Genomic DNA, 26230 nt, shown 5'->3' with positions numbered 1-26230 from the left:
ATCCTTATTGTGGCTAGTTCACATAGGTGTCTGTTTCAGTGCACCCCCTCAAATAAGGTTGGGACAGAGCTAGCAAGTCAAGCCTGAGGCCGAGACATTATCCAGAAAACAACAATCTAGCTACATATTGGTCAGGTAAGGCTAATTATCTAACCAACATAACTCATTAACCAATATTGCAGAAATATAACCGCATTAAAAGCAAGCTAGTTAATCCGGTATCGCTATATACATGTATTTTCCTCCTTTAGCCACCCCATCACTTCCGCCTCTAATGGCTTGCTAGGTTAACGTTAGCAAATCAGTTATTTTTGATTACCTGATTCAAATAGTTAGTTCTGTTGTTTACGTGGTATTCGTGCCCTGTACTATCAGATATGGTCCGCAGGAATTATTCATCACACATTTGTTGACCAGCTAGCTATACCTAGTTAACGTTAGCTAAACTAGCACAATACAAAATTAAAGTTGCTAACTAACTATCCTAGCCAAGTTAGCTAGCTGGGTATGTTTTTTTATTTATTTTATTTTTTATTTCACCTTTATTTAACCAGGTAGGATAGTTGAGAACAAGTTCTCATTTACAACTGCGACCTGGCCAAGATAAAGCATAGCAGTGTGAACAGACAACACAGAGTTACACAGAGTAAACAATTAACAAGTCAATAACACCATTTGTTGGTTGTCTAGCTGATTTCATCATCATATTGTGGCTAATCAAACTAACGTTAACTTCTTCAAAGTTGTTTACTAGTCAGGGGGTAGATAGCTAGCTACGAACGTTATGTTCTGGCTAAATTTAAATAATATTCTATGACTGAAATGTTAACTAAGTGGTTTCATGACAAGACACAACTATGGCTTGGTTTCAGGATTCACAAATCTTGCAGGAGAGTTTTCCCAATCATATGAATTAATCAGTGATTTAAAAAAAATGTATCTTATTTTGAAGTGAGAGAGCTAGGCTTTTAACAAGGATTTATTTTCGAAGGACAGTTCCACCATTTGCTACATCTAACAACAAATCCTAATTATCAACTGCATGGCTCTCAAATCCTGTTCCTGGAGATCTACTGTCCTATAGGTGTTCATTCCAACCCTCATCTAGCGCACCTGATTCTAATAATTAGCAGGTTGATAAGCTGAATCAGGTTAGTTACAATTGGGGTTGGGGTGAAAACCTACGGGAGGTTAGCTCTCCAGGAACAGGGTTGGAGACACCTGAACTACGTAATCTGTGGCCCATGCAGGACTTGACATCTGTTGTCAGTACCATCCATGCTCCAACTCTTTGACCTGCAATGTATTTATGCCCGTCTCTCAATGTTCTCTATCATTTGTCCAGTCATGGCAGCCATCCGAAAGAAGCTGGTCATAGTGGGAGATGGCGCATGTGGGAAGACGTGTCTGCTCATCGTCTTCAGTAAAGACCAGTTCCCCGAGGTCTACGTGCCCACTGTCTTCGAGAACTATGTCGCTGACATTGAGGTCGACAGCAAACAGGTGAAAAGTTCCCTCCCTTAGTTTTTTCAACCTGTAGGACAATCAACAGAATTCACATCTGCCATTGCCTCCTCCCAATTTGCATCCTCCCTCAAGGCTTGCATACATTGCCAATAGTGGCAGACAGTGTTGGCAGATAGTCATTTGATTTCTCAATGCAGTGTAATGATGTCATGTTGCTGACTCCATCAATAATGAAATGTTAGGTTGGCCATTCGGCATCATGCCTTTTCAAGTAGGTCATCAGCTGTAACTGGTAAGTTGGGCACAGTTGGCTGATGTCTCTTGAAATCCTATGGCAGGTTGAGTTGGCACTATGGGATACAGCAGGCCAGGAGGACTATGATAGGCTCCGCCCCCTATCTTACCCAGATACAGATGTCATCCTCATGTGCTTCTCCATCGATAGCCCTGACAGTTTGGGTGAGTATTTAATGCCGCAACACGCAGATCCAGTTGAACTCGAAAGTTTACATACACCTTAGCCAAATGCATTTAAACTCAGTTTTTCACAATTCCTGACATTTAGTCCTAGTAAAAATTCCCTGTCTTAGGTCAGTTAAGATCCCCACTTTATTTTAAGAATATGAAATGTCAGAATAATAGTGATTTATTTCAGCTTTTATTTATTTCATCACATTCCCAGTGGGTCAGAAGTTTTTATACACTCAATTAGTATTTGGTAGCATTGCCTTTAAATTGTTTAATTTGGGTCAAATGTTTTGAGTAGCCTTCCACAAGCTTCCCACAATAAGTTGGGTGAATTTTGGCCCATTCCTCCTGACAGAGCTGGTGTAACTGAATCCGGTTTCTAGGCCTCCTTGCTCGCACACACTTTTTCAGTTCTGCCACAAATCTTCTATAGGATTGAGGTCAGGGCTTTGTGATGGCCACTCCAATACCTTAACTTTGTTGTCCTTAAGCCATTTTGCCACAACTTTGGAAGTGTTTGGGGTCATTGTCCATTTGGAAGACCCATTTGCGACCAAGCTTTAACTTCCTGACTGATGTCTTGAGATGTTGCTTCAATATATCCACACGATTTCCCTCATGATGCCATCTATTTTGTGAAGAGCACCAGAACCTCCTGCAGCAAAGCACCCCCACAACATGATGCTTCCACCCCTGTGCTTCACGGTTGGTGTTCTTCAGCTTGCGAGCCTCCCCATTTTTCCTCCAAACATAACGATGGCCAAACAGTTCTATTTTTGTTTCAGACCAGAGAACATATCTCAAAAGTACAATCTCTGTCCCCATGTGCAGTTGTAAACCGTAGTCTGGCTTTTTTTATGGCGGTTTTGGAGCAATGGCTTCTTCCTTGCTGAGCGGCCTTTCAGCTTATGTCAATATAGGACTCGTTTTACTGTGGGTATAGATACTTTTGTACCTGCTTCCTCCAGCATCCTCACAAGGTCCTTTGCTGTTGTTCTGAGATTGATTTGCACTTTTCACTCAAAGTACATTAATCTCTAGGAGACAGCCCTTCCTGAGCGGTATGACGGCTGCGTGGTCCCATGGTGTGTATACTTGCGTACTATTGTTTGTACAGATGAATGTGGTTCCGGTAAATTGCTCCCAAGGATGAACCAGACTTGTGGAGGTCCACAATGTTTGAGGTCTTGGCTGATTTCTTTGGATTTTTCCATGATGTCAAGCAAAGAGACACTGAGTTTGAAGGTAGTCCTTGAAATACATCCACAGGTACACCTCCAAATGACTCAAACGATGTCAATTAGCCTATTAGTAGCTTCTAAAGGCATGACAATTTTCTGGAATTTTCCAAGCGGTTTAAAGGCAGTCAATTTAGTGTATGTAAACTTCTGACCCACTGGAATTGTGAGATTATTTCACTTGTTTAAACAATTGTTGGAAAAATGACTTGTGTCATGCACAAAGTAGATGTCTTAACCGACTTGCCAAAACTATAGTTTGTTAACAAGAAATGTGTGGAGTGGTTGAAAAACAAGTTTTAATGATTCCAACCTAAGTGCATGTTAACTTCCGACTTCAACTGTATATACACATGCATGGAGATTCTGTTTTGTGACACGGGCCCTTGTTTTGGTGACAGAGCTTTGACAGACTTGTAAGGCACACACACACACACACAATAAGAGGAATTGTACCTGGACAGCCTTGATTAGTATTCTCTTGATTTCTGCCCTTCTCTCCTGTGTAGAAAACATCCCAGAGAAATGGACTCCAGAGGTCAAACACTTCTGCCCTAACGTTCCCATCATCCTAGTGGGCAACAAAAAGGACCTGCGTAACGACGAGCACACCCGCAGAGAGCTAGCCAAGATGAAGCAGGTACAGTCAGTTACACACACACTACAGTTGTCATCAGGCTTGAAAATTCAAATCCAGTCTGACCTATCCCGAGTCTGAAAAAAAGCCAGACTTCTAGAAAACAGTCGCGCCTTTACCCAGACCATGTTGCCATTGTGCATAACAGCAAATTTCACCTGTAGGTTATATTGACTGTTGAGAACAATTCTAAGAAAAGAAGACAAACTCACCTTAGTTGTGTAGGGCTGGGATCATCAAATAGATTCAGCTGCAAGCCTATCTTTTCTTGAGCGGGTGGTCAGTGGGCCGGAACATAATTTCAAATAATTTGTTGCTTAACTGAACAAAAATATGACTAAAGCATAATAATTTCAAACCTTGCTTGCATTTGTATACAATCACATATACACGATATATTCAAAAGTATGTGGACACCCTTTTAAATTAGTGGATTTGATCATTTGTCACACCGGTTGCTGACAGGTGTATAAAATTGAGCACACAGGCATGCAATCTCCATAGATACACATTGGCAGTAGAATGGCCTTACTGAAGAGCTCAATGACTTTCAACATGGCACTGTCATGGGATGCCACCTTTCCAAGTCAGTTTGTCAAATTTCTGCCCTGCTAGAGCTGCCCCGTTCAACAAGTGCTGTTATTGTTAAGTGGAATCGTCTAAGAGCAACAACGGCTCAGCTGTGAAGTGGTAGGTCACACAAGCTCACAGAACGGCAAAACCGTGTGCTGAAGCACGTAAAAGTCTGCTGTCCTCGGTTGCAACACTAACTACTGAGTTAAACTGCCTCTGGAAGCATCGTCCGCAAAATAACTGTTAGTTGTGAGCTTCATGAAATGGGTTTTCAAGCCTAAGATCGCCAAGCGTCTGCTGGAGTGATGCGAAGTTTACTGCCATTAAACTCTGGAGCATTGGAAACTGATTCTCTGAAGTGACGAATCACGCTTCACCATCTGGCAGTCCGACGGACTAATCTAGATTTGGCGGATGCCAGGTGAACGCTACCTGCCAGAATGCATTGTGCCAACTGTAAAGTTTTTGTGGAGGAGGCATAATAGTCTGGGGCTGTTTTTCATGGCTCAGGCTAGGCCCCTTAGTTCCAGTGAAGGGAAATTGTAACGCTACAACATACGATTACATTTTAGACTATTCTGTGCTTCCAGCTTTGTGGCAAGTTTGGGGAAGGCCCTTTCCTGTTTCGCATGACAATGCCCCGTGCACAAAGCAAGGTCCATACAGAGCCTTGTCCTCAACCCCATCGAACACCTTTGGGATGAATTTGAAAAGCAGACTGTTTGAATCTGGTGTACAAAACCAAAAGTAAGAAGCAAAAACAAAACTTCTGACCAGGAAGCATAGAAGTAGCACACACAGAACAGATCTATCGCTTCTTAGACTCACATTTCTATATGAATATGGTCAGGTCGCCCTAAAGGATACATGTAGCTTTAAGTTTAAAATAGGACTTAAGTCAGAATTTTTAGAAAAGTAATTATTTTATTACCTTTTTTGGGGGGGACATTGGGGTCCTGATAATGTAGGAAATCAAGAACACACACGCCTAATTCTCCCCCACCCCACAACAGGAGCCTGTGAAGCCAGAGGAGGGACGTGACATGGCGAACCGGATCAGTGCCTTCGGCTACATGGAGTGCTCTGCAAAGACCAAGGATGGCGTGAGGGAAGTGTTTGAGATGGCCACCAGGGCGGCGCTACAGGCCCGGCGGGGGAAGCCGAGAAATAAATGCCTCCTACTGTAAAGGGAGGCATGAGGGACTCTGCCTCGTACTGGGGGCAAGGCAGAAGAAATTAGATCTATTCCCCTGCCCCACAAAAGACTGTGCTCCCCATTTTCTAAAGGTGTAATGCTTTTAATTTGTCTTAAAGTGAGTCATGTTTTTGTCAGTATTCAATGATGGGGTTATGGAAAAGCTTCTTTTTTTTGTACATGAGTGAATCTGCCATATCAACACTTCCTTTGAACTTGTACTGCCATGCAACCTATTGTTGTCATACCTGCCAATTAAGTGCTTGAGCCCCACCCACTGAACTGAGGAATGTCTCCATAGCCAATCAGGGTGGGGTACCCATACACTGATCCAAAGGCTTGATAGTTTTGTGTTTTATGCACATACAGGCATAACATTTTTGAAATAAATGTGCTTCATCTAAAGCCCTATGTGCATCTATTAATATGCGCACACAAATGTCTGTAATAAATACCTAAGACTTGACAGTGGAAATAAATGTACAAATGTTTAAGCTAACTTGAGATACTGTATTGGGAGGGGGGGTGGACTCGAACCTCAGATCCAGCAAAGGTTCCGAGTACTTAATTACCCCTTCCTTCAGGAGACTGACCTTACATGGGCACCATCCTATTTCTAACACCAATGTAGCCTGGATCCAGCAACTCAAGGAAACACCTTAACCGTTACACCATGTCTGAGCATCTTGAAAAAGGTGGCTATGTATTGGTTTAAGGTCACAACAGTATCATTGTCTGTGTCGCAAGAACAATGAGTTCTGCTTCCATTATCTGCCCATATTAAGTTTTCAGCACAGAGGGTGGACAACTTAACGCACATTTTATTTAACATTTTGTAACACTCATTCATAAGCAGTATACAATCAAATGCCTTACATGCTTAAATATCCCTTTGGTATTATTGCTAAACTTGTTCAATAATATATGCAAATGTATTTGTCTTATGTAACATTGTTCTGTACTTTTCTTAGATTGACCACATTATCTAAATTCCTGAGGGGTCTGTCAAAGAGCTAAGGGACTATTTGGTGAGGTGACAAGACAATGGATCTCAAATGATTGTTCTGCAAGGATTGGAGAGCTGATGACGAGGCTCGTTCAGTTCAAAGCGTTAAACATCATTGGTGTTTCTTGGCCGGGGCGCGAGAGCGGGCGATGACGACTGGAATCACAGCCATGGCGATTAGCCCCACAGCCACTAGGGGGCGGTAGAAGATCCAGCCAGAGGCGATGGTGAGCAGGGAGAGGGAGCAGGAAATACACAGGGCGAAGAGCTTCAGCCCCACGCTGATCAGCTCTCGAAGAATAGGGATCCAATCCACTGGATCACAAAATACACAAGTTAAGAGACACTGACATGCATGCAGAGCAGTTCATTTGAGTGGAACGTAACCACATGGTCTATGCTTAGGAAAAGTAAAATGAGGTATTGGAGTTAACCAATACTGTGTGTTACCGAGTGTGTGGATGATGCGGATCATCAAACTAATGCCAAGGAACATGAGTAACCAGCCTCCAGCCCTGAGAGCCCAGGTCAGCATAGCATTGTTACTATGCTCCCTCTCAAACACTTCCTACAAACAAAACCAACAGGGATGTGATCAAGGCAGCATAGAAAAATCAAGACATGGTTCAGAGTAGGTACATTTCAGTGATGGATGAATAGAGGATATTGTCAGAAGTAATCAGGAAAAGTCACATCCTTCAAACAAACAAAAAAACACCACCTCACCTCAGCAGTGAGCTCCTCCAGATAAATGATCGCCAGTGTGTCTCCTGATTTGGTCCTAAAGGGCTTCAGGGTGTCATAACTCTGCATGGCCACAACACTGACCTGTGGGACACCAGGCTCTCAGATCAGTTACAGTACTCCAGTTAGCAATCAGTTGATGACAAGAGTTGTTCCACTGACAGCTCATTTGAAGATGATTATGGACTTATATAGTATATACAATGACATAAGGGGTACATGGGGGCAGCATTTAGTACACAGTGATTGATGCTAAATAATGACTGATAGAGAGTTGAAAATAACTTCTCTATTGGGAGATGGAAATTTCACAAATTGACAACAGCAATCTACAAGCTGACCAACCTGAGATCAGTATAAAGCGCCTGAGCTCTATGTACTCACTGTCTGGGCTGGCCCAGGGTAGGTCCCCTCCCCACTGAGTCCTGCATAGGAGAAGCTCACACGCACATCTCCCACCTAAACACAAGCAAACAAATCACCAAAGTTTTGAATAGAATGGATACAAGTGAATAGAATGGATGAGTGTCATGAGCCTGTGCATACCAGCCTTTATGTGAAAAGCTATAGGTTTATGAAGGTGAGTTATTGTGTGAAAAACTAAGTTTGTGTTGGTGAGTCTGTAAAAAGCTATACATTTGTGCATGCAAGTCATTGTAAAAAGCTATATGTTTGTGTAGTGAGCCATCGTTAGAAAAGCTTTGAGTGTACTGTATAAACGCAGCCAGCCATTTTCTGATCTTTTTTCCCCCACTAATTGGTCTTTTGACCAATCAGAACAGCTCTGAAAAGATCTGATTTGGTATTTTGACATGAGTGGTGGTGGGGGGGGGGGGGGGGATATCCGAATTGGGCTGCCTGTTTAAACGCAGCCATTGTGTTGAGAGTGACACTCACCTCTGGTCTGCGGGGGTGTTGGGTGTGGTAGAAGTAGTCCTCATCAACCGTGAGAAAGGAGTCAGAATCAGGGGCGGGGAGTCCCTTCAGACTCAATGTCTGGAAGTTCTCAATCTGATCCACCAATCCTCAGGAGAAAATAAAACAAATTCATCAATTAACCAATCATTAAGAATATCACTGGGATACAATTCAAAAAGGTTGTTAGACAAGCAATGGAGCTGCTAGCCTGTGTTCTGTAGATACCTTTGGAGAGCGAGAAAGGTCCAACCTGAACATCAGAAGCCACCACTGTTACACTCTCCACTGCCATGGCACTGTTAAAAAAAAGTTAAAAATAAAAAATCATCAGCATGTCAGGTACAGAGATGACCAAATACCTCTGTACCAGTTCATCAACATAATACCGGCTGTAGTTGTGACTAAGAATGACTGAGACAGAAAGAATGAGACAGAGAGGACAAAATAATTGGAGTACCTCGGGTTGATGTGACCAATCTCTTTATCAAAGTTCCTGCTGTTGATAAGCTCTGCCTTCCACTCTGAATCTGAAGAAAGAGTTAGGATAAATTTGAAACACGCATCGTGTTTATAGTACTTCACTGTGTGTACCACAGGAGGTTGGTGGTACCTTAATTGGAGGATGGGCTCATGGGTAATGGCTGGTTTCCATGTGTTTGATGCCATTTCATGCACGCCGTTCCAGCCATTATTATGAGCCATCTTCCACTGGTCTGTACTTACTGTAGTTGTACGTAGTCTCAGTCTTGGACTCTCCATCCTCGTCATAGTCTCTGAGGAATGGTCACTAGCAGGTTACAAATTCAAATATACACATCTAACACATGTAGCTGCCAAAACCCAACCACGGTATTAATTCTGAATGAATACGAGCTATGGATTCCTTTAAAAAAAAAATATATATTTATTTATTTTAAAATCGGCTGTTAAGTAGTGAGTGAACGAACAAAAAAAATAGCATGTGCCTGAAAACCAGTTCAGCAAAGACAAAATGAGTGTTGAGGCATACTAATAATTCAATATTAAACTGATTACGGCAATAGGCAGAGTATGGCAGTCATGTAAACACCTAACTCTGCGTCAGGTCATAATTGAAGTAAGCATATGCTGATTAAAGCACCTGGACTTCTAAGTAATCTTTTAAATGATTAGGAAATGTGAACCCCAAGAGTATATTTGACCTGTGCATGTGTTAGCACCAGACTAACAAGCCTCCCACTCTTTTGCGCAAGTGAAGTGAGTTTTGGAAAATCTGAAAGTACAGTGCAGTCGGGAAGTATTCAGACCCCTGGACTTTTTCCACATTTTGATACGTTACAGCCTTGCTTTAATATTAAATCTCAAATCTACACACAATACCCATAATGACAAAACAAAAACAGGTTCATAATTTTTAGCAAATGTATTAAAAATGTCAAACTGAAACATCACATTTATCGTGTTCTTGGTCACCTCCCTGACCAAGGCCCTTCTCCCCTGATTGATCAGTTTGGCTGGGTGGACAGTTCCAGGAATTGGGCTGATGGTTCCAAAATTCTTCCTACTAAGAAGGATGGAGGCCACTCTGTTCTTGGGGACCTTCAATGCTGCAGACATTTTTTGGTACCCTTCCCCAGATCTGTGCCTCGACACAATCCTGTCATCTCGGAGCGCTACGGACAATTCCTTCGACCTCATGGCTTGATTTTTGCTGACATTTACTGTCAACTGTGGGACCTACATAGACAGGTGTGTGCCTTTCCAAAATCATGTCCAATCAATTGAATTTACCCCAGGTTGTCTCCAATCAAGTTGTAGGAACATCTCAAGGACGATCAATTGAAACAAGGATGCACTGGAGCTCAATTTCAAGTCATAGCAAAGGGTCTGAAAACATATATAAATAAAGTATGTTATTTTTAAACATTTGCAAAAAATCTAAAAACCTGTTTTCACTTTGTCATTATGGGGTATTGTGTGTAGATCGAACATTTTTTATTTAATCAATTTTAGAATAAGGTTGTAACATAACAAGTGGTCTGAACACATATGCATCTTAAATAGTTTTCACATACAAACTCTATATGTCCGAACTCAGAATCTAACAGGCTTCACAAAAATAATGGTCGCTGTGTGATTGCCGATTTTCGGCATTTATCAAAGTCCCAGCATGTAGCCTGATTTCAGGTGTGTCCATGTTAACAGGATTATTAGGGAAATTGTTCCTTGCAAAGCATGTGAAGGTTTTAATCAAACTATTACCTTTAATCTGAATATTGACAATAATCAAATTATTGTGTGCATGTGAACATACCCAGTGAAGGTTGGTAAAAAGAGATCCGTCAGTAACAGGTAACTGATGAGGAGTGACTGAATGACTGACTGACTGATCCCTAAAGATTGGAAAGCTGCCGCAGTCATCCCCCTCATCAAAGGGTGAGACACTAAACCCACACTGATACAGGCCTATATCTATCCTACCCTGCCTTTCTAAGGTCTTCGAAAGCCAAGTTAAAACAGATCACCGATCATTTTGAATTCCACCGTACCATCTCCGCTATGCAATCTGGTTTCCGAGCTGGTCACGAGTGCACCTCAGCCACGCTCAAGGTCCTAAACGATATAACCGCCATCGATAAAATACAATACTGCACAGCCATATTCATCGACCTGGCCAACGCTTTCGACTCTGTCAATCACCACATTCTTATTGGCAGACTCGACAGCCTTGGTTTCTCAAATGACTGCCTCGCCTGGTCCACCAACTACTTCTCTGATAGAGTTCAGTGTGTCAAATCAGAGGGCCTGTTGTCCGGACCTCTGGCAGTCTATGGGGGTGCCACAGGGTACAATTCTCGGGCCGACTCTTTTCTCTGTATACATCAATGATGTCGCTCTTGCTGCTGGTGATTCTCTAATCCACCTCTACGCAGACGACACCATTCTGTATACTTCTGGCCCTTCTTTGGACACTTAACAAACCTCCAGATGAGCTTCAATGCCATAACTCTCCTTCCGTGTCCTCCAACTGCTCTTAAAATGCAAGTAACACTAAATGCATGCTCTTCAACCGATCGCTGCCCGCACCTGCCCACCCGACTAGCATCACTAATCTGGACGGTTCTGACTTAGGTATTTGTAGTTGTCCACATATTCTAGGTGTCTGGTTAGACTGTAAACTCTCCTTTTGTACTCGCATTAGGCATCGCCAATCCAAAATTAAATTTAAAAAAAATCTGCTTCCCATTTCGCAACAAAGCCTGCCAAACATAGCCTCGTAAAACTGACCATCCTGCCGATCCTTGACTTTGGCGATGTCATTTACAAAATAGCCTCAAACACTCTACTCAGCAAATTGGATGCAGTCTATCACAGTGCCATTCGTTTAGTCACAAAAGCCTGATATACTACCCACCACTGCGACCTGTATGATCTCGCCCTCGCATCATATTCGTCACCAAACCCACTGGCTCCAGGTCATCTATAGGTCTTTGCTAGGTAAAGCACCGCCTTATCTCAGCTCTCCATAGCAGCACCCACCCGTAGTACGCGCTCCAGCAGGTATATTTCACTGGTCACCCCCAAAGCCAATTCCTCCTTTGGCCACATTTCCTTCCAGTTCTCTGCTGCCAAAGACTGGAACAAATTGCAAAAATCACTGAAGCTGGAGACTCATATCTCCCTCACGAACTTTAAGCATCAGCTGTCAGAGTAGCTTACAGATCATTGCACCTATACATAGCCCATCTGTAAATTGCCCACACAACTACCTCATCCCCATATTGTTATTTATTTATTTTTGCTCCTTTGCACCCCAGTATCTCTACTTGCACATCTATCACTCCAGTGTTTAATTGCTAAATTGTAATTATTTCACCACTACGGCCTATTTATTGCCTTACCTCCCTAATCTTACTTCATTTGCATACACTGTATATAGTATTTTCTATTGTGTCATTGACTGTATGTTTGTTTATTCCATGTGTAACTCTGCGTTGTTGTTTTGTGTTGCACTGCTTTGCTTTATCTTGGCCAGGTCGCAGTTGTAAATGAGAACTTGTTCTCAACTGGCCTGCCTGGTTAAATAAAGGTGAAATAAATAAATAATTGTATGCACAAGGTTACATTATCATAGTCCTGTCCACCAGTTAGTCCAACCCTACATACAGTGCCTTCAGAAAGTATTCACACCCCTTGACTTTTTCCACACTTTGTGGAAATTGAGATTGTGTCACAGACCTAAACAAAATAACCCATAATGTCAAAGTGGAATTATGTTTTTATACATTTTCACTAATTAAAGAAACTGAAATGTCTTGAGTAAATAAGTGTTCAACCCCTTTGTTATGGCAACCCTCAATAAGTTAAGGAGTAAAAATATGCTTAACTCACATAATAAGTTGCATGGACTCACTGTGTGCAATAATAGTGTTTAACATGATACAGTGCCTTGCGAAAGTATTCGACCCCCTTGAACTTTGCGACCTTTTGCCACATTTCTGGCTTCAAACATAAAGATATAAAACTGTATTTTTTTGTGAAGAATCAACAACAAGTGGGACACAATCATGAAGTGGAACGACATTTATTGGATATTTCAAACTTTTTTAACAAATCAAAAACTGAAAAATTGGGCGTGCAAAATTATTCAGCCCCTTTACTTTCAGTGCAGCAAACTCTCTCCAGAAGTTCAGTGAGGATCTCTGAATGATCCAATGTTGACCTAAATGACTAATGATGATAAATACAATCCACCGGTGTGTAATCAAGTCTCCGTATAAATGCACCTGCACTGTGATAGTCTCAGAGGTCCGTTAAAAGCGCAGAGAGCATCATGAAGAACAAGGAACACACCAGGCAGGTCCGAGATACTGTTGTGAAGAAGTTTAAAGCCGGATTTGGATACAAAAAGATTTCCCAAGCTTTAAACATCCCAAGGAGCACTGTGCAAGCGATAATATTGAAATGGAAGGAGTATCAGACCACTGCAAATCTACCAAGACCTGGCCGTCCCTCTAAACTTTCAGCTCATACAAGGAGAAGACTGATCAGAGATGCAGCCAAGAGGCCCATGATCACTCTGGATGAACTGCAGAGATCTACAGCTGAGGTGGGAGACTCTGTCCATAGGACAACAATCAGTCGTATATTGCACAAATCTGGCCTTTATGGAAGAGTGGCAAGAAGAAAGCCATTTCTTAAAGATATCCATAAAAAGTGTTGTTTAAAGTTTGCCACAAGCCACCTGGGAGACACACCAAACATGTGGAAGAAGGTGCTCTGGTCAGATGAAACCAAAATTGAACTTTTTGGCAACAATGCAAAACGTTATGTTTGGCGTAAAAGCAACACAGCTCATCACCCTGAACACACCATCCCCACTGTCAAACATGGTGGTGGCAGCATCATGGTTTGGGCCTGCTTTTCTTCAGCAGGGACAGGGAAGCTGGTTAAAATTGATGGGAAGATGGATGAAGCCAAATACAGGACCATTCTGGAAGAAAACCTGATGGAGTCTGCAAAAGACCTGAGACTGGGATGGAGATTTGTCTTCCAACAAGACAATGATCCAAAACATAAAGCAAAATCTACAATGGAATGGTTCAAAAATAAACATATCCAGGTGATAGAATGGCCAAGTCAAAGTCCAGACCTGAATCCAATCGAGAATCTGTGGAAAGACCTGAAAACTGCTGTTCACAAATGCTCTCCATCCAACCTCACTGAGCTCGAGCTGTTTTGCAAGGAGGAATGGGAAAAAATTTCAGTCTCTCGATGTGAAAAACTGATAGACATACCCCAAGCGACTTACAGCTGTAATCGCAGCAAAAGGTGGCGCTACAAAGTATTAACTGTATTAGCTGTATTAGCTGAATAATTTTGCACGCCCAATTTTTCCGTTTTTGATTTGTTAAAAAAGTTTGAAATATCCAATAAATGTCATTCCACTTCATGATTGTGTCCCACTTGTTGTTGATTCTTCACAAAAAAAATACAGTTTTATATCTTTACGTTTGAAGCCTGAAATGTGGCAAAAGGTCGCAAAGTTCAAGGGGGCCGAATACTTTCGCAAGGCACTGTACCAGATCATAAGACCCTGACTCACCTGCTCTCGCTGTACTCCACCCACTGGTACATCTCCACCTGTCTCTTCAGCTTCACCGCCTGCACCGCCACTCTGTAGTTTGGGTCATGGAGAGGCTAGAGAGGGGAGGAGGACATGATAACAGGTTCAGATCAGGGATCATATCCACAAAGTGACTCAGAGTAGGAGTGCTAATCTTTTAGATCATAATAAATAAGAATATATGGACAGATCCTAGATCAGCAGCACATACTCTGGAATGCTTTGTGGATATGGGCCCAGTTAAAGACATGACAGATCAGAAAGAGCCTTAAGGGAACACTTCTGTAAAGCATTTGAGAAGTAGGAGAACTGAATAGTAAGTGGTAGGCCTATATTAGTTTATTATTACCCAAGAGTAACAGCAGCGCTCAGTTGAAACAGCACCTTTTATAGAATTTGGGCCTGGTGATGAGACTGGTAAGGGGAATAGTAATGCATAGTGGTAAGTATTGTAGGCCTATACCTGTAAGGTGCGCAGTGGGCCTGTCAGGTGAACCAGATGGTTGTTGTTATGGTCCAGTGGGCTGGAGTACAGGTGCAGGGACACCACCTGAGAGAGACCCTCATCCAGGGAGGTAGCCGTTCTCAGGGCCCTTCCCTGTGTGGGAAACCAACTGTTGGACTATTGGAGGCCTATACCTGGCAAATAGCCTATTATACACACACTGCACACAACTCAAATAAATGGTTTATTTGAAATGTGCCACCCAATGTAATTGTCATATTCCAGACATCTTTCGTTTCAATTATGCAATATTCTAGAAATGTCCACTGACATAGACACTTAAACTGTGCTGCTACACACACTGTTTGAAACTACTCGCCTCATTGGTGAAGAGGACGTAAAAGGAGAGGGCGAACAGTACAACACCAGTAACTGTTCCCCCTGCGGTTTCACTCAGACGCTCCAGGAAGCCGGGCTTGGAACGGCTGGTTGTACGCGTGTGCTGGTCATGTTCTGCCGCTAACTGTGAGAAGGACAGAAGAAATATGCAGGGCCCGGTTTCCCAAAAGCATTTTAAATATGCACTATGCAGAAATCGCTCCGCCATTTCCTGGTTGCTAACGTTCCAATAATTCGCCTAATTTCAGTTTATGTGAAGAAACAAGCAAGTTTAGAGAATCATTATACCATCCAAACCGCTGACATTTTCCATAATCAAAAATATTTTTTTTTCAACTGTCGTGAATTGTCCTGAACCGTCCTGAACCGCCTGTCCATCACTACTCACTTTTAGGGCTGTGTAGCTGGATGAAAATGAATATCAGAATGACTGATAAAATGCACGAAATTGCACTGATAAATGGCAAGGCTGGCTATGGTAAGGTTAATAAAGAAATAAAACTTACTGTTGGAGCCGACATTGTCCACGCCCAACCGTGTACAGCAAAGAGATGAAGTTAAAGAAGTTTGCAGTTGGCTATTTACGTCCTTGATTCAAAATAGACTTGCAAGCATTAGCTGCCCGCGGATACTCAATTGGTCAAGCAAGAGACCTCAACACAATAAAACAAGAACTTGAAATACGCGTTTCGTGAGGTAAAAGGACATTTGCCGTATTTTCTTGGGGATGCTGGGAAATGAAGGCATGCTGTCATGATGGCCCCGCCCAATCTGCCCGCTTGAGATAAAGGCTTTTTTTGTACGGAGGTCTATGAGAGAATGTCGATTAGAAGTTTCATAATGTTTAGGCTTTTACAAATGTACTGATAAAAGTGGATCCCCGCGGGAATTCTGGCAACGTCGAGAAAAACGACTTAGTTGTTGTGCCTGTTGTCAGTGGTGGAAAAAGTACCCAATTTTCATACTTGAGTAAAAGTAAAGACACCATAATAGAAAATGACTCAAGTAAAGGTGAAAGTCACCCAGTAAATACTACTTGAGTGAAAGTCTGAAAGTATTTGGTTTTGAATGTACTTAAAGAAAGTACATGTAATTGCTAAAAGTATAAATCATTTCAAATTTCTATGTTAAGCAAACCAGGTGTCACAAATTTCTTGTTATTTTTTTGTAATTTACTGATAGCCAGGGGCACACTCCAACACCCAGACATCATTTACAAATGAAGCATGTGTGTTTAGTGAGTCCGCCAGATCAGAGGTAGTAGGGATGACCAGGGATGTTCTCTTGAGAAGTGTGTAAATTGGACCATTTTTGTTTGACATATATTTTAAACACACACACACACACACACACACACACACACACACACACACACACACACACACACACACACACACACACACACACACACACACATACACATACACACACACACACACAGAGAGAGAGAGACAGAGACAGAGAAAGAGAAAGAGAAAGAGAAAGAGAAAGAGAAAGAGAAAGAGAAGAGAAAGAGAAAGAGAAAGAGAGCACTGGGGGAGTGGCGGCAGGTTAGGGAGACACAGGATGAGCACTAGAGAGCGTGGCAGGCTCAGATGTAACACTGATCCTGTTCAAAACAACAAGTGCCTTACCACTTACAAACACAAATTTACAGAGAGGATCTATCTATACTTTCACTGGACTGAGGTTATACCACTACATTTCAATGCTTAACCAAGCTTAATTGATTCAGGGAGTTTTTACAATTTGTGTCTCCACAAAAGGAACACAGATTATTTTTTATATTTTGACTTGAACGTTCTTTAGCTGATATATTTTTGGTTGTTGTGTTTTTTACTGTACGTTGCTGTTTAACTGCAGAACAGAGTATATTCAGTTGTTTAAAAATGTTTGGAGCTTTATGTGTCAAATATTTGTGGCAAGAAATTATATTAAATAACAGGTTTGGGCATGTCATGGAATATGATTTGAATTTGAACATGATTCCATTGATTTTGGTGATTTATTATTGAGACACACAGAGATAAAGTTCAGTGCCTGTCTAATTACTTGTCGTGTCTGTGACGCTTGAGAGGATTATCATGACGGGGAAGACTTGATAATGAGGTGTAGATGGAGAGAGTGAATCACACACACAGCCATACTTATCCATACTGGTGCTCAGTAGTAGCAGAGGGACTTGGCCCTGGGCACTGATCAGTCACCATGCAGGAGTTTGATATCATAGTGTTGGGTACAGGACTGAAGGTAAGAGAAACTCACATTCCCTCACACATATTTAGTTCTGCTCTCTGAACTACCCAATAAAGATACCATAAAGACTTAATACTATAAAAAAACACTTACAATCGTACGCGTGGCAATTTATTCATATGTAGGGAAATTTTTTCTAAAGAGTCTTAATGTTTTTCATGATGTTAATGTGTATCATTGATTAATGTATCATGGACTGTACTTGCCAGGTTTTTGTCCGAATTTGAGTATAGAAGAAACACAGTGAATTCTATCAGCATGAAAGAATAAAGAAACGGAAGTCAGAGAATTTAGAGATGAGGCACATAGAACACAGTGGAGGCTGTTGAGGGGAGGACAGGTCATAATAATGGCTGGAACAGCGCGAATGGAATGGCATCAAACCACATGTTTGATGTATTTGATACCATTCCACTGATTCCGCTCCAGCCATCACCACAAGCCTGTCCTCCCCAATTAAGATGCCACCAACCTCCTGTGATAGAACAGTATTATTATATACAGTCGCTAGTGAAAGTCTACACACCCCTTGCACAGTCTTCACATTTGCTGCCTTAAAATGAAATCTAAAAAGGATTACATTTTTTTAAAATCCTACAATCTACACAACCGACTTCACATTTTCAAAGTGAAACAAAGATTCTACCAACCTTGCACAACTCCTTGGGCAACATACAGGTAGCTCCCAAAATAAAGGAAACACAGGTAAACTGGGTATACAAAGTACATTGAAAGCAGGTGCTTCCACATATGTGTGGTTTTATGATTTAGATTAGCAATTAACATCCCATCATGCTTAGGGTAATGTCTAAAAATGCCCAGTGGCCCATTATTTTGGCTACCATGGCTAGAATAAGAGATCTCAGTAACTTTGAAAGAGGGGTCTCAAAGGCAACCTGGACTCAGAGGTAGACATAACATAGTAAATGTGAATCCTGTACACTCCAATTAGTATGGTATGTTTCATATGGTATGTATTCATTCGTGGATGTCCATCGTCCATTTCATACATTATGTTACGAATTGCAAATCGTACAAAATGTTACAAATCTGCAAAACATATATGTTACAAATTCCAATTTGTTGTGGCTAACGTTAGCTAGGCTAGGGGTTAGGTGTTAATGTTAGGTTAAAGGGTTAAGGTTGGGGTTAGGGGAAGGGTTAGCTAACATACTAAGTAGTTGCAAAGTAGCTGAAAAGTAGCAAGTAGCTGCAAAGTTGCTAAAGGGCTAAAGTAGCCCATGCCGATATTTGAACATGCAACCTTTGGGTTGCTAGATGTTCACGTTATACGCCTATCCATCCACCCCGACCAACTACCCTACTTTAATAATTGCCGTAAGTAACCTTTTGTCTTATGTAACCATACCAAACGTAACATATCATACTAATTTGAGTGTCCCAGATTAGGATTTACATTTACTATGTTACGTCTAGTCTGAGACCAGGCTGGCATGTGCACCACTAAATCTCAACCCAATTGAACATTTATTGGAGATTCTGGCGCGGCGCCTGAGACAGCGTTTCCACCACCATCAACAAAACACCAAATTGTGGAATTTCTAGTGGAAGAATGGTATTGCATCCCTTCAATAGTCCAATAGACAGTAGAGTATATGCTTGTGGTGGCCCAACACCTATCTATCCCTGTACTAAATACATATGTGGATGTTTCTGGAGTGTGAGTGCTGATGACACAATGTATAGATGTTGAAAGTAGCACTTACTTTGAACAAATGGCTCGTGGACATACCATCTATTGTTTTTGTCAAAATTGCTCAAGCTAAGTAAATTTGGCTGGGAATCTTTTATGGACAGCAATATTCAAACCTTGTCTCTGATTCTTCAAGCAGATTTAAATCAGGACTGAGACTGGACCAGTCAGAAACACTCTTCGAACACCTCTTGGAAAGTCATTCTGGTGTGTCTTTGGCATTTGAATTTGTATAATTCTCCCGCGGAAACATACAACTCTATTACCTGGGCTTTGCTCTTTTCATATTTATTTTGATTCTAACAAACTCCCCAGTCACTGCCGGTGACAAGCATACCATTAACACGATGCTGCCACCACAAAACTTGAAAATATAAATGGATCAACAACACTGAATTCACTCCACATTCTCAACCAAATTTACAGAGTTTAAGCAATTTTGACAGAAACAACATATACATGTTGCCTTAAGAGTTGTGTAATGTTGGTAGGATCTTATTCAAAATGTTTCACAGCTGTAATGGTTGCCAAATGTGCTTGCCCCAAATATTAACTCTGGGGTGTGAGGACCTAGGCAATCGAGACATCTCCATGAATATATTTTTTTATTCATTTGGAAAATAGTCTATAACTTTCTTACACTTTAAAATGTGGAGTAGGTGTTATAGATCTGTAGGAAAAACATAAAATGTAATCCCAAAATGTGAAGAGGGGTGTGTGTAGACTTCCACAAAATATTGTATATTTATGGTACCATGGACAAACTAATAATGATTAAATATGATACCTACCACTAGTGATCACATTTCTTTAAAATATAATATTTTACTTCAGTTCAATGCTATGTGTTTCATGTGTATTTTCTGTAATATCAAGTGTCATAAATGTGTATTCATGAATTAATTAACCTACACACACATACAAACACACACACACGCACACAAACACACAAGCACACAGGTGATCCCTGGGCTCTCGAGGAACATTCAAAGCCTTGCAGGCTGTCTAAGGAATTATCATCATCATTTACCTGTCTACTGGAGCGCAGGTAGCCTAGCGGTTAAGAGCAATGGGCCAGTAACCACAAAGTTACTGGTTTGAATCCCAGAGCCAACAAGGTGAGAAATCAGTTGATGTGCCCTTGAGCAAGGCACCTAACCCTAATTGCTCTGGATATGAATAGCTCTGACTCTATCTCCCTCAGGAATGTATTCTCTCTGGCTTGATGTCAGTGGGTGGGAAGAAGGTCCTTCACATTGACCGCAACCCTTACTATGGTGGAGAGAGTGCATCTATCTCCTCCCTAGAAGAGGTTTGTATGAACGCATGCACAAACACACAAACATACAAAGCACTGGAGGGTTATTGTATAGTGTTAATGAGAGTGAATGTATTTTGTAGCTATATAAGAGGTTTCAGGTTCCATGTCCAGCTAAGCCAATGGGACGTGGGAGGGACTGGAATGTGGACCTTGTTCCCAAATTTCTACTTGCCAGTGGTGAGGACTATGGTTAATATTATGTACATCTGTCTTGTCTTCATACGTCTAAATATGAATGTGAATGTGTTTAACTGTGTCAAGGTCAGAGTTCATTCATATTGTTTTATCCTGTGTTTGTGTGTTTGTTCAGGTCAGCTGGTTAAAATGCTGGTGTACACCAAGGTAACTCGGTATCTGGACTTTAAGGTGGTGGAGGGCAGCTATGTGTACAGGGCTGGTAAAGTCCACAAGGTCCCTTCAACTGAGGCAGAAGCCCTAGCTTCAGGTAACGCATACCCATCAAAATAAACAATATTTGTAACTTACAAATCCTGTGTTTCCGAATGATTGATTCTATACAAAGGATTGCCACATAACAATCAAAGCCAACTGAAATTCATGGACATGACAAATTGATTAACTTGATTTCAAATACATACAATCATTCAAGGTCTCAAACAGTGGTTGTAACATGGTGCTGTGTTTCAGATCTGATGGGGATGTTTGACAAGCGCAGGTTCAGGAAGCTTCTTCTGTTCCTTCTGAACTTTGAGGAGAGAGACCCGCGGACCTACCAGGACATGGACCCCAACAGGACCAGCATGAGGGAGCTGTTCCGCCACTTTGACCTGGGACCAGACATCATGGAGTTCACTGGTCACGCCATGGCCCTGTACCGCAGTGACGAGTCAGTACAAATATTACACAGACAGTCAGAAAGACGGACACACGCACACCTATCTCAATGGTTGTGTCCCTGTCTTCACAGTTACTTGGACCAGCCGTGCATCCAGACCATCAGACGGATCAAGCTGTATTCTGAGTCTCTGGCTCGGTATAACTTCAGTCCGTACCTCTATCCACTGTATGGGCTAGGGGAATTACCTCAGGGCTTTGCCAGGTAACATAACAGACTCGTAAAGGTACTCGAGAATGCATAAATACATTAACTTCAAGTTTTTGTTATGGTATTGAACATGGCCGCAATGTAAACCCTTACTATTCCTGTCTGTCTCAGGTTAAGTGCAGTGCATGGAGGGTCCTACATGTTAAACAGGGGAGTGGAGGAGATTGTGATGGACAAGGGCAAAGTGGTAGCAGTGAAATCTGAGGGAGCGGTGAGTGGCTGGTGAAGTAGGGAGAGGAAAAGAGAGAGCGAGAGAGTTGAAGAGGGAATGAATGAATGAGAAATGGTAGAGCATGAACCGGAACATGGGCTGAATATCAGTGTCGTAAATTAGTAGTTGGACCTAATCTTTCTGTCTTCTTTCGCTTCCTCTTTGTGTAGCTGTTCCGCTGTAAACAGCTGATCTGTGACCCCAGCTACGTGCCCAACCGGGTGAAGAAGGTGGGCCGGGTCATTCGGGTCATCTGTTTACTGAATCATCCAATCAAAAACACCCATGATGCCAACTCCTGTCAAATCATTATCCCTCAAACACAAGTCCACAGGAAATCAGGTATGACATCACAGATAGATCAGATATACACAAGAAGTTAGACAAAGGCCTAGGACCCCATATACCAAACAGGGAAAATATGATTGCAGTATTTTAGCCTTGGGGTGAATTGAAAATGGACCCTCTTTGTTTTTCAGATATCTATGTATGTATGGTGTCCTACGCTCACAATGTGGCATCAGAGGGGATGTATATCGCAATGGTGAGCACCACTGTAGAGACCAGTAACCCAGAGAAGGAAGTGCAGCCTGGGTTAGAACTACTAGAGCCCATTCAGCAGAAGTAAGTTCCACACAACCTACTGCAGACTTTTACAACCAGAGCCATTTGTCTATTGTAATGATGCAAGGCTAATTTCATACATACAAAAACAGTTCACTAAAGACTGAATGTGATTGGTCAACAGATTTGTTTCTATCAGCAACATGATGGTCCCCATTGACGATGGAAGGAACAGTCAAGTAAGGGTCAACCAGACAACTAACGTCCTCACTGAGATTCAGTTCAGTTCACTTGGTGTAATGGCTGAGGTGTTGGGATTAAAGTCGCTGGATCTGGGTTGAGTCCCAGTTGAGGCTACTGACTGAATGCACTGTAATATACAAACATGTGTTCATATTTCTTGGCCATTGGTTTGTACCAGGATTATAAATTGTGGAGTCTGGGTTTTGTTCATTGTGATCCTGTCTCCCTTTTTCAGATCTTTGTGTCTCGCTCCTATGATGCCACGACACACTTTGAGATGGAGTGTGAGGACATCAAGGATATGTATCGCCGCATCACAGGATCAGAATTCATCTTTGGTGACTTACGCAAAGACTGTGGTGGTGATGATGATGACGACGAGGACTAAGGGACACTAAGTGGAGTTGCTACCATTTTTGTCTTGAGTGGCTCAGTTGACAGAGCATAGTCCTTGCAACACCAGGATCCTGGGTTCAACTCCCTCTAGGGCGGGCCACCCATCCAAAAATGTATGCACACTCATGTATAACAACGTCAGCAAATATGACATTACTATTATATTGCGGCTGTCTAAAATGTCCTGGTTTTTACTGTTTTTTGAAGCAACCCTTCGATTCACCTCTTGTATCTCCCAAAATGCCCAGCTTCACAGCTAATCTATCAGTCCTATTTATCATGTGCTTTATGTGGTAGATGCTCTCGTACTCTGATGGCATTGAGACTGGAGAGTGGTAAAGCTAAATAACTCAGTCGATTTAATACCCTGTCTAATAAACACCACACTTTATTAGACTGTGGTAAATGTCAAATGTGGCCTGAGATTGTGTTTAGTGTGCTTGAGTGTGAATGAATGAATGAATGGCCATGTGTTTGTGTGAAGTAGAACTGGATGGATGATGCTAAATGCATCAGAGCAGAGTAATTAGGGATACCCTTACCCTACAGATTAACTCCAAGAAGGACAAAGCTGCTGGAGTTGCGTTATGTTCTATTCTGAGACAGATAAAGCGGTGGTTCAGAGAGATGGGGGTGGAAGCCAAATGGATAAGACAGACAATGAGATTAGAGAGGTTTACTAATCCCAGTGAAGGACAGACACCTTGGGTAGATTACATACACATACATGCTTTCACTGACAATTAAATAAATACAAAACATTGTGTGTGTGTATATATATATAGTTTATTGCGTCATTGGTAGCTGGCCTTATGTATTTACCATGATACAGATATATGAAACATTAGATAACACTCCCACCACATCATATCCTTCAATACTCATTAGAAATCCTGTTCTCTTTTTCATTTACACATTTCATAACCAACCAATCCCCCCCTTCTCCTCTGTGGAGAAAGGTCACACAAGCACACAAAGTTTGCAAAGGCTAAAAAACATCATTCAGCACTTGAATGAGGACAGACTTTTCCAAATCTTCCATCCCAGTGGTGAAAGTAGTTCCTCTTTTCCATCGAGACCTCCTTCTGTCGTTTTTGTTGTTGCTACTCCAGCTCCGTGCTGATTGGAGGTGGAATCAGACCTGCCGCCACCACTCGCCGTTCACTGCTCAGGAAGTTAAAGGTTGCACAAGCGTTTGGCTGAGGAAGGTAAAGGGATGAGTGTCAGAGAGAGAGAGAGGAAAAATGCTAAATTATAACTGCCCTTCACCTTATTCTATAGGCAGGGGCTGCCCATGTCTGTGTATGGATGGATAGCTACTTTCCAGGTGGTGGCACACAGTAACTTGATGTGAGAGAAATCTCAAGAGGACATTCTGAACCAGGCTTGGGCAAACCGGTCTATGAATGCTCACGCACTGAAATCTATTGCACAAGCCCAATCCTTCTACTGTTGACAGATGCCAGGTGAGGTCAGGTGTCCCTACCGTGTCCTGCACCTCCACAGCGATGCCTTTGCTCTTGAGGAGGGCCAGGACTTTGGGGTCAATCCGCTCTGACCGACCCCCTGTGCCCAGGACCAGAACCTCTGTGGATACAACGCATTCTTGAGACACATCATGGTCATACACAATCATTAAGTTGTTCAGGTGATAACACCGTACAATCATCATCATAGACAAGCTCTGACAATCAAACATGAACTGGCAACTATTTAAGAGGGGGGGCCCATCCCAACAACACCCCAACTGTAGTCTTATCTCTCTCTCACACACACCCCTGCCCATGAAGTTTCTGGACTCAGGCTGGGCCATGGTAAAACCAATAGGGGATCACTCAGTTGTTGCCCAGCAACAGAGGCTGATAGAAATACAAGGAGGTGACTCCGCCTAATCGGAAGGTATAAATATATGCTTGCATGAATTACATGGGTGGTATGCAGCTGTAGCCTCCAGTTTGGGTGGAATAAATCTAGTCTGAGCTTCCTCTGGTGTCCAACTGGATTTGTACCAGAACCCAACAACATCTTGCATGAGTTTGTACATTCATAAATGAGAATGTGACTTTCTGTCTATCCTCATAATTCGTATAAGCGTGACTACAGTATAATTGAATTATCTCACCAATTCGAGGTTCCAGCATGTGGAAAAGGGCCATGCTCTCTACAGTGATGTCTTTATAGCTGCCTACCTGCAGGGGGCGACAGATGAGTACCCAAAAGGACAATCCACATAATACACTGTTACATCTCATATTCTACTCATCATCACTCCTCATTTAGCCAGTTAAATATCTCACTCTCACACAGCACTCAACAGTATTACAGGGAGCAGGTAAACTGAAGAGAGATGAAAAAAATTGATCCATCATAAAAGGTTGACTTCTGGTGGGGATTAGAGGAAAGGTTAAAAAAATATTAAATAAACATGTTCCTACATTCCATTGGAGGATGGCTGGAGGTAGCACAGCACATGGCCCGAAAACACGGTTCCCATCGATGTTGAACCCTCTGGGGCTGTAGCTGTGGATCATTGCTCCAGCTCCTGGTTCTTTTTGCATGACAGACACTGTGGTACGCTGGTACATCTCATCATCACTGGGACCAAGCCTGTGGGCGCGAGATAGAAAGGGGCTGGAGGAGGAGAGACATTAAGTTGCCTTACCACCACATACTGTACCATTACCTGGCTAATGGCTACAACTGGATGACGTGAGATAGGGACATCAGACCTAGTGTATGTCTAAAAACGTTTGACAAACTTTGATATTGGGATTGACTTTACCTTCAAACATGTATTGGGATGCCATAGCCATTTTTTAAAATCAGATTTGATTCAATGGGGCTCTCTGAATTATCAAATGGGGCTCTCTGTACCTAGCAAGATGTAATAACCATAGAATTGGTCTATTCTGCATTTCAAGTAGCAAGCTTTGACATCAGCATCTACCAAATGCTAAATAGCCAGTCAGGGGATACATATGTCAAATTGTGTAGCTAGTAGCAGTTAGCACTAAAACATCGTCGTTTCTATTGTCTAGATGTCTCGTTTCTCAGCAGTACTGTACCTTGTGAACGCGGGTGGTGTTAGAGGGCTGAGCAGAAGACCCTGTGAAGATCTGTGGAAAAACAGTCGTGCACACATAGTGACAGCCATGTTGTTGACAGTGAAGTACCTAATGCCCGTTGGAACCAAAGACATTAAAACCAGAGTGGGAACTAATTATGTGTAGCACAACGTTTGGTACTTCCGTTTGGGTACATCC

General features: G+C 42.1%; 4 protein-coding genes across 6 annotated transcripts; 2 read left to right on the top strand and 2 right to left on the bottom strand.

Moving 5' to 3' along the window:
- LOC109892807 (transforming protein RhoA) lies at window positions 1-6077 on the top strand. The gene is made up of 5 exons (XM_020485598.2): window positions 1-135; window positions 1346-1503; window positions 1806-1926; window positions 3683-3813; window positions 5397-6077. Exons 2-5 carry the CDS (start codon window positions 1348-1350, stop codon window positions 5568-5570), a joined length of 582 nt encoding a protein of 193 aa, XP_020341187.1. The 5' UTR covers window positions 1-135; window positions 1346-1347; the 3' UTR covers window positions 5571-6077.
- A 302-nt stretch (window positions 6078-6379) lies between these two features.
- On the bottom strand, window positions 6380-15999 carry tmem43 (transmembrane protein 43). The gene is made up of 12 exons (XM_020485586.2): window positions 15703-15999; window positions 15177-15320; window positions 14816-14950; window positions 14332-14426; window positions 8970-9019; window positions 8704-8773; window positions 8472-8542; window positions 8226-8353; window positions 7713-7787; window positions 7311-7412; window positions 7035-7152; window positions 6380-6899 (listed from the first exon to the last, which is right to left on the bottom strand). The coding sequence occupies exons 1-12, from the start codon at window positions 15715-15717 to the stop codon at window positions 6697-6699; spliced, it is 1206 nt and encodes a 401-aa protein (XP_020341175.1). The 5' UTR covers window positions 15718-15999; the 3' UTR covers window positions 6380-6696.
- Window positions 16000-17001: 1002 nt separating this feature from the next.
- On the top strand, window positions 17002-23380 carry LOC109899684 (rab GDP dissociation inhibitor beta). Of its 2 annotated transcripts, XM_020495162.2 has the most exons (11): window positions 17308-17446; window positions 20371-20478; window positions 20568-20664; window positions 20798-20932; window positions 21136-21334; window positions 21416-21547; window positions 21665-21764; window positions 21935-22106; window positions 22244-22388; window positions 22513-22567; window positions 22807-23380. In XM_020495162.2, exons 1-11 carry the CDS (start codon window positions 17405-17407, stop codon window positions 22957-22959), a joined length of 1338 nt encoding a protein of 445 aa, XP_020350751.1. In that variant the 5' UTR covers window positions 17308-17404; the 3' UTR covers window positions 22960-23380. The 2 variants fall into 2 exon arrangements, with proteins under 2 accessions (XP_031690385.1, XP_020350751.1); XM_031834525.1 differs by having other exon boundaries at window positions 17002-17446; window positions 21136-21547.
- A 350-nt stretch (window positions 23381-23730) lies between these two features.
- On the bottom strand, window positions 23731-26214 carry ndufaf3 (NADH:ubiquinone oxidoreductase complex assembly factor). Of its 2 annotated transcripts, none has more exons than XM_020485620.2 (5): window positions 26033-26214; window positions 25403-25574; window positions 25090-25156; window positions 24454-24554; window positions 23731-24166 (listed from the first exon to the last, which is right to left on the bottom strand). In XM_020485620.2, the coding sequence occupies exons 1-5, from the start codon at window positions 26164-26166 to the stop codon at window positions 24071-24073; spliced, it is 570 nt and encodes a 189-aa protein (XP_020341209.1). In that variant the 5' UTR covers window positions 26167-26214; the 3' UTR covers window positions 23731-24070. The 2 variants fall into 2 exon arrangements, with proteins under 2 accessions (XP_020341209.1, XP_020341199.1); XM_020485610.2 differs by having other exon boundaries at window positions 23732-24166; window positions 25403-25598; window positions 26033-26179.
- Between the last annotated feature and the right edge of the window lie 16 nt (window positions 26215-26230).

Source organism: Oncorhynchus kisutch, linkage group LG1, assembly GCF_002021735.2.
Source record: "Oncorhynchus kisutch isolate 150728-3 linkage group LG1, Okis_V2, whole genome shotgun sequence".
Taxonomy (NCBI): domain Eukaryota; kingdom Metazoa; phylum Chordata; class Actinopteri; order Salmoniformes; family Salmonidae; genus Oncorhynchus; species Oncorhynchus kisutch.
This window is presented reverse-complemented; position numbering and strand designations above follow the sequence as displayed.

What these genes read in the sequence shown, in the direction of transcription:
- LOC109892807 (XM_020485598.2), top strand. Translation starts at nt 1,348, where the DNA reads ATGGCAGCCATCCGAAAGAAGCTGGTCATAGTGGGAGATGGCGCATGT. An exon ending in TTGAGGTCGACAGCAAACAG is followed by an intron (nt 1,504 to 1,805) that starts GTGAAAAGTTCC and finishes ATCCTATGGCAG; the next exon opens with GTTGAGTTGGCACTATGGGA. An exon ending in AGCTAGCCAAGATGAAGCAG is followed by an intron (nt 3,814 to 5,396) that starts GTACAGTCAGTT and finishes ACCCCACAACAG; the next exon opens with GAGCCTGTGAAGCCAGAGGA.
- tmem43 (XM_020485586.2), bottom strand. An exon ending in ACCTTTCTCGCTCTCCAAAG is followed by an intron (nt 8,354 to 8,471) that starts GTATCTACAGAA and finishes TTTTCTCCTGAG; the next exon opens with GATTGGTGGATCAGATTGAG. An exon ending in TGGAGGAGCTCACTGCTGAG is followed by an intron (nt 7,153 to 7,310) that starts GTGAGGTGGTGT and finishes TTTTGTTTGTAG; the next exon opens with GAAGTGTTTGAGAGGGAGCA.
- LOC109899684 (XM_031834525.1), top strand. Translation starts at nt 17,405, where the DNA reads ATGCAGGAGTTTGATATCATAGTGTTGGGTACAGGACTGAAG. An exon ending in TGTTGGGTACAGGACTGAAG is followed by an intron (nt 17,447 to 20,370) that starts GTAAGAGAAACT and finishes TATCTCCCTCAG; the next exon opens with GAATGTATTCTCTCTGGCTT. An exon ending in ACGATGGAAGGAACAGTCAA is followed by an intron (nt 22,568 to 22,806) that starts GTAAGGGTCAAC and finishes TCCCTTTTTCAG; the next exon opens with ATCTTTGTGTCTCGCTCCTA.
- ndufaf3 (XM_020485610.2), bottom strand. Translation starts at nt 26,166, where the DNA reads ATGTCTTTGGTTCCAACGGGCATTAGGTACTTCACTGTCAACAACATG. An exon ending in ACACCACCCGCGTTCACAAG is followed by an intron (nt 25,599 to 26,032) that starts GTACAGTACTGC and finishes CTCCTCCTCCAG; the next exon opens with CCCCTTTCTATCTCGCGCCC. An exon ending in CAGCCATCCTCCAATGGAAT is followed by an intron (nt 25,157 to 25,402) that starts GTAGGAACATGT and finishes CGCCCCCTGCAG; the next exon opens with GTAGGCAGCTATAAAGACAT.